The sequence below is a fragment of the Salvelinus namaycush genome, unplaced genomic scaffold, assembly GCF_016432855.1.
Source record: "Salvelinus namaycush isolate Seneca unplaced genomic scaffold, SaNama_1.0 Scaffold1594, whole genome shotgun sequence".
In the NCBI taxonomy this organism is placed as follows: Eukaryota; Metazoa; Chordata; class Actinopteri; order Salmoniformes; family Salmonidae; genus Salvelinus; species Salvelinus namaycush.
In genome coordinates, this window is record NW_024058335.1 from 50001 (window position 1) to 57500 (window position 7500).

Here is a 7500-nt window from a genome sequence, read left to right on the forward strand (position 1 = left end):
GTAGGAAAAAGTATACACTCACTACTGCAAGTCGCTCTGGATAAGCACGTCTGCTAAATGACTCAAATGTCAAATGTAGGGCGTTTGTACCATGAAGTCGGTGGCTTGGTCTGAGTTTTCGTGTCTGAGGTAGACCGGGTCGACACTGAAGGTTTGTTGGAGCTTGCACTTGTCCTTCACCCTGTTAGGAGCAACGACCAAAAACATGTTACTGAATCTCTCTATCCCCAGCTTAGTAACACTGTACATGAAGCCTGAAGGGCTCTCCAGACAGGATGCCATGGGGCTGAGCGGAGTTCGCCAAAATAGAGTCCTATTTTCTCGGGCTGAGTGGCTTTCACGTGCACGAGCAACGACGATCGCTCTACCTGGATAAAATTCTGCCTCCCGCCTAGCTCCAATAAATGATGAATGGGCAACTCCGCCGCTGCTTCGTGTCTGGAAAGCCCTTGAGGGTCGTCATAACTCCTCTCTACCCCCCTCTCTCTTTTTAAAACATTTTAATGCAGTGGGCTAAATCAGGGTCACACAATGTTTCTTGGTAGTCTTCAACAGATCTACTTCACACACATGGTTATGGGTTTAAAGACAGAAGACACCTGGACCATGTCAGATATAGAGTTGAAATGTATTACATTTTGAGTTTGTATCCCAATATTACACTTTATATACATTACAGAAGACTGAAATATAACAAAACCATTTGACATAGAATCACCAGATATCCGGCTGTCTTTCTGAAATAATGTTAATTTAATTATTATGAAATATTCCACCCATGAGGCCACTAGAGGGCGTTTTGGTCATTAGACTGCAGGACAGGATGACAACCAGGTCTTCCTCCCTCTTCCTCTCTCCCCTTCCTCTCTCTCTTCCTTTCTCCCTCCCATTCCTCTCTCCCCCCCTTTCTTCCTCTCTCCCCTTCCTCTCTCTTTCCCGCTCTCCCTCCCATTCCTCTCTCCCTCCCCTTTCTCTCTCCCTCTCTCTCTCCCCTTTCTCTCTCCCTCTCTCCCTCCCCTTCCTCCCTCCCCTTCCTCCCCTCTCTCCCTCCCCTCTCTCTCTCCCTCTCTCCCTCCCCTTCCTCCCCCCTCTCTCTCCATCCCCTTCCTCTCTCCTTCCCTCTCTCCCTCTCTCTCTCTCTCTCTCTCCCTCCCTCCCTCTCTCTCTCTCTCTCTCCCTCCCTCATTCCCTCCCTCTCTCTCTCTCTCCCTCCCTCCCTCCCCTCCCTTCTCTCTCACCAGAAGGCAGTGCAGTCGAAGTGGACCATCATCCATTTGGAGGGGTTGAACGCGAAGGAGTCAGCGTACTCTATACCCCCCAGAGGTCCTCTCAGCTCAGGGCAGAGGAACGCTGAGCCGGCGTACGCTGCATCCACATGCAGCCACAGACCTTCCTCTGCACCTAGGCCAGGCAGGGGGAGGAATACAAACACGCTTTTCAGAGAATCTGGGGGGCGGTGGGAGTCCGAGTGGAACTTGAACCTGCGACCCTTATCTGTATTCATACAGCGTCTCAGAGTAAGTATAAAGTAGCCTTGTGGGAACCTTGGCTTGCGCGAGCAAGAATGGCTCACAGGAGCAGAGCAACGTCTCAGAGTGCTGATCTAGCATCAGGCCCCCCCCGTCCCCCGCCCCCCCCCCCCCGTCCCCCGTCCCCCGTCCCCCTCCGTCCAGTCATGACCAGCGCTGTTACTCTGAGACTCGTTATGAATACGGACCCAGGACGCTGAGATGCTCCAAAGTCATACAAAGGTCACATGTTGTATGTCGTACAGGTGCGTATAATAATTAGAGGTAGGAGATACAGACGTACACACTGGTCCCAGCTCTGACAGGTCGTCGAAGGCGCACACCCCCGTGGTCCCCAGAGTAGCACACAGCTGAAACAAACATGATCATTGGTTTGGTTACGACCTTGGTTACGACCTTGGTTACGAACTGTTTATGACCTACCATCCCTTTAATATATCCTACCATGACCCACCACCCCCTAATATACCCTACCATGACCTACCATCCCCTTAATATACCCTACCATGACCCACCACCCCCTAATATACCCTACCATGACCTACCATCCCCTTAATATACCCTACCATGACCTACCAGCTCTTAATATACCCTACCATGACCTACCATCCCCTTAATAGACCCTACCATGACCCCCCCCCCCCTAATATACCCTACCATGACCTACCACCCCCTAATATACCCTACCATGACCCACCACCCCCTAATATACCCTACCATGACCTACCACTCCCTAATATACCCTACCATGACCTACCATCCCCTAATATACCCTATCATGACCTACCACCCCCTAATATACCCTCCCATGACCTACCACTCCCTAATATACCATACCATGACCTACCGCCCCCGAATATACCCTACCATGACCTACCACCCGCTAATATACCCTACCATGATCTACCGCCCCCTAATATACGCTACCATGACCTACCGCCCCCTAATATACCCTACCATGACCTACCACCCCCTAATATATACCCTACCATGACCTACCACCCCCTAATATACCCTACCATGACCTACCATGACAGGTACCAGTCCTCTCCTCCTGTCCTCCTGGATGGCCTGTTTCAGAGTGTCTCCTCTCAGGGAGAAGTGGTCGTCTGGAGGGAGGAACCTGATCTTCACCAGGGAGATCAGACCTGCCTTCTCCACTGAGGAGTGAGCCTGATAGAGGCAGAGAGCAGACGGAGAGATGGACGGACAGACGGACAGACAGACAGGCAGATGGACGGACAGACGGACGGACGGACGGACGGACGGACGGACGGACGGACGGACGGACAGACAGACAGACAGGCAGACAGTCAATCTCTCATTATGCAGAACTCCCTATTTGTGTGTGTGTGTGTGTGTGCGTGTGTGCGTGTGCGTTCGTGCATGCGTGCATGTTTGCAAACGTTGCATATGTGCATGTGTGTGTGTGGGTCCCTAACCCATCCCATCTTGACCTGGTCTGATGCGTAGGCCACCAGTCTGGAGTTGACCACTGAGTCATCCAGGTCTCTGTCTGCTGGATCTGTCCTCTTCAGCTGCTGTATCCTGGCCTTCCTGGCAGCCAGCAGAGCTACCAGACTACTCTCACTCACTGTGCTCTGAGAGGAGAGAGGGATGGGGGGAGAGAGAGGAGGGAGGGATGGGGGGAGAGAGAGGAGGGAGGGAGGAAGGAAGGGGGAGGGAGAGAGAGAGAGGAGAGAGAGGAGGGAGGGAAGGAAGGAAGGAAGGGGGAGGAAAGAAGGAAGGAAGGGAGGGAGGGAGGGAGGGAGGGAGGGAGGGAGGGAGGGAGGGAGGGAGGGAGGGAGGGAGGGAGGGAGGGAGGGAGGGAGGGAGGGAGGGAGGGAGGGGACAAAGAGGGAGAGAGGGAGGGAGGGAGACAAAGAGGGAGAGAGAAAAGCACTATGTTTATGTGCACTGAAACACCTGAGGGCTCTTATTTACTGCTCTCTGAGAGGAGTAGAGAATGTTATTCCCATTCACCACTAGGTGGTGCTGTGAGAGTACATGTCTACCTGCCTATTCCTCCCCCGGTGCGGTCTAGTTGGTACTGTAAGGTGAGTAGGGTCAGGTATGGTCAGGTGTATCCAGGTGTATCTATCCTACCTGCAGTATTCCTCCCCCGGTGCTGTCTGGGTGGTGATGGAGGAAGAAGGTGGGGAGACCAAGGGCTTTACACAACCAGTCCATCACGTTCATCTCCAGCTCTGTACACGCCGGGCTGGAGGCCTGGACCCAACACAACAACATCATGTCATTCTATCATAAATAGTCATTACATTATAATATCACACGACTATAGGATTTCCTGCAGGAGCCTTCTGTAGCAGATGATTGTATCCAAAGTAACCTCTAGTTAACCCATGGCTCATGTGGGAGAAAAAACTCACAAACTTGATGTCACAGTTAATGTGCTGCCAGGAAATATATATTTTAAAACATGATATTCGAGTCTTTAAACCAAAACTTTAGTTGGATAATTAAGTGAGTTAATTTTGTGTAGTTCCACACAAAGAGTAAATCAAGTTGGATGTGATAAGATAGTTACCCAGGTGAATCCGATGTTGTTGATGGCATCAGCCAACATGTCTCCTAACATAGAGGGCCAGGAGGTCAGGGCTGGGTAGTACGCATGCATGTAGGGGCTCTGCCAGTGGACCACCTGACCAACACACACACACACACACACACACACACACACACACACACACACACACACGCAGGCACAAACACACTCCATCATTAGTGCCAGAAAGATACTTTGGGGGACAGAATATCCTTACAACAAGTTACAGTGAACAATCAATGTTTGATCCACCACGGTCCTGGTAACGTCTCATAGTCACTCAGTGAACAATCAATGTTTGATGCACAACGGTCCTGGTAACGTCTCATAGTCACTCGGCAATTGAAGTCCTTGTTATAAACTATCAATTAAGAAAAAATTCTTATTTACAATGATAACCTGTCAAACACATCAATACACACCACGTATCAAATCAAAATCAAATCAAATGTATTTATAAAGCCCTTCTTACATCAGCTGATATCTGTGCTGTACAGAAACCCAGCCTAAAACCCCAAACAGCAAGCAATGCAGGTGTAGAAGCACGGTGGCTAGGAAAAACTCCCTAGAAAGACCAAAACCTAGGAAGAAACCTAGAGAGGAACCATTACATCTATATACACATCTATATACACATCAATTACACTATACACATCTATATACACATCAGTTACACTATACACATCTATATATACATCAATTACACTATACACATCTATATACACATCAGTTATACTATACACAACTATATACACATCAGTTACACTATACACATCTATATACACATAAATTACACTATACACATCTAAACTCAGCAACAAAAGAAACATCCTCTCACTGTCAACTGCGTTTATTTGTGTGTAAATATTTGTATGAACATAACAAGATTCAACAACTGAGACATAAACTGAACAAGTTCCACAGACATGTGACTAACAGAAATGGAATAATGTGTCCCTGAACAAAGGGGAGGTCAAAATCAAAGTAACAGGTGGTGTGGTGTGGTGGGGCCACCAGCTGCATTAAGTACTGCAGTGCATCTCCTCCTCATGGACTGCACCAGATTTGCCAGTGATGTCTGGTGAGGACCTGCCTTACAACAGGCCTACAAGCCTTCAGTACAGCCACTATTCAGCCTATTGCGGACAGTCTGAGCACTGATGGAGGGATTGTGCATTCCTGGTGTAACTCGGGCAGTTGTTGCCATCCTGTACCTGTCCCGTAGGTGTGATGTTCGGATGTACAGATCCTGTGCAGGTGTTGTGACACGTGGTCTGCACTGCGAGGATGATCAGCTGTCCGTCTTGTCTCCCTGTAGTGCTGTCTTAGGCGTCTCACAGTACGGACATTGCAATTTATTGCCCTGGCCACATCTGCAGTCCTCATGCCTCCTTGCAGCATGCCTAAGGCACATTCACGCAGATGAGCATGGACCCTGGGCATCTTTCTTTTGGTGTTTTTCAGAGTCAGTAGAAAGGCCTCTTTAGTGTCCTAAGTTTTCATAACTGTGACCTTAATAATTGCCTACAGTCTGTAAGCTGTTAGTGTTAACGACCGTTCCAGAGGTGCATGTTCATTAATTGTTTATGGTTCATTGAACAAGCATGGGAAACTGGGAAAGTGTTTAAACCCTTTACAATGAAGATCTGTGAAGTTATTTGGATTTTTACGAATTCTCTTTGAAAGCCAGGGTCCTGAAAAAGGGACGTTTCTTTTTTTGCTGAGTATATAATGTGTGAACATAACGTACCCCAGGCATGATGACCTTCTCTATGTCCCTGAAGATACAGTCCCAGTCCTCCGGGTCAGTGGGGGCGCTGTCTGGCAGCAGCTCTCTCATATAGCCAGGCTTCACCTCTGGGCCTGGGGTCACCTTCCTCTCTCTGATGGTCGTCAGGTACCTAGTGATGTAATCCACCATCTCCTTACCTGGACAACGGACAACACACAACAGTCAGATTACACAATATTAGATAGCATATTATATAGGATATCAATCACAAACAATGTTCAACCACACCTACCTACAATACAAACCATCTACCTACCTACCTACATACAATAACTACCTACAAAACCTACCATCTACCTACATACAATACAAACCATCTACCTACCTACCTACCTACCTACAATAACTACCTACAATACCAACCATCTACCTACCTAAAATACCTGCCTGCAATACCTACCTACAATAACTACCTACAATACCAACCATCTACCTACCTACAATAACAACCATCTACCTACCTACCTACCTACAATAACTACCTACAATACCAACCATCTACCTACCTACAATACCAACCATCTACCTGCCTGCAATACCTACCTACAATAACTACCTAAAATACCTACCTACAATACCTACCTACAATACCTACCTACAATAGCTACCTAAAATACCTGCCTACAATACCAACCATCTACCTACCTACAATACCAACCATCTACCTGCCTACAATACCAACCATATATCTACCTACAATACCAACCATCTATCTACCTACAATACCATCTATCTATCTATCTACCTACAATACCATCTATCTATCTATCTACCTACAATACCATCTATCTATCTATCTACCTACAATACCATCTATCTATCTATCTACCTACAATACCATCTATCTATCTATCTATCTACCTACAATACCATCTATCTATCTATCTACCTACAATACCATCTATCTATAATACCATCTATCTATCTATCTCTCTCTCTCTCTCTCTCTCTCTCTCTCTCTCTCTCTCTCTCTCTCTCTCTCTCTCTCTCTCTCTCTCTCTCTCTCTCTCTCTCTCTCTCTCTCTCTCTCTCTCTCTCTCTCTCTCTCTCTCTCTCTCTACAACAACAACCATCTATCTACCTACAATAATTACCTAAAATAACTACCTACAATAATTACCTAAAATAACTACCTAAAATACCAACCTACAAAAACTACCTAAAATAACTACATACAACACCTACCTACAATAACTACCTACAATAACTACCTACAATAACTACCTACAATAACTACCTACAATACCTACCTACAATAACTACCTACAATAACTACCTACAATAACTACCTACAATACCTACCTACAATAACTACCTACAATAACTACCTACAATAACTACCTACAATACCTACCTACAATAACTACCTACAATAACTACCTACAATAACTACCTACAATAACTACCTGCAATACCGGCCTACAATAACTACCTACAATAACTACCTACAATAACTACCTACAATACCTACCTACAATAACTACCTACAATACCTACCTACAATAACTACCTACAATAACTACCTACAATAACTACCTACAATAACTACCTACAATAACTACCTGCAATACCGGCCTACAATAACTACCTACAATAACTACCTACAATAACTA

General features: G+C 46.6%; 1 protein-coding gene across 1 annotated transcript in view; it reads right to left on the bottom strand.

Annotated features, from left to right (window-relative positions):
- The window catches only part of LOC120037157 (histidine decarboxylase-like), a 12966-nt gene that overhangs the window by 5335 nt on the left and 131 nt on the right, over positions 1-7500 (bottom strand). The window contains exons 2-9 of the mRNA XM_038983329.1: positions 5846-6024; positions 4078-4191; positions 3636-3758; positions 2987-3130; positions 2559-2702; positions 1813-1879; positions 1239-1401; positions 91-181 (exon numbers count right to left, since the gene is read on the bottom strand). Coding sequence (XP_038839257.1) covers positions 91-181; positions 1239-1401; positions 1813-1879; positions 2559-2702; positions 2987-3130; positions 3636-3758; positions 4078-4191; positions 5846-6024 — 1025 coding nt within the window. The remainder of the gene's footprint in view (positions 1-90; positions 182-1238; positions 1402-1812; positions 1880-2558; positions 2703-2986; positions 3131-3635; positions 3759-4077; positions 4192-5845; positions 6025-7500) is intronic.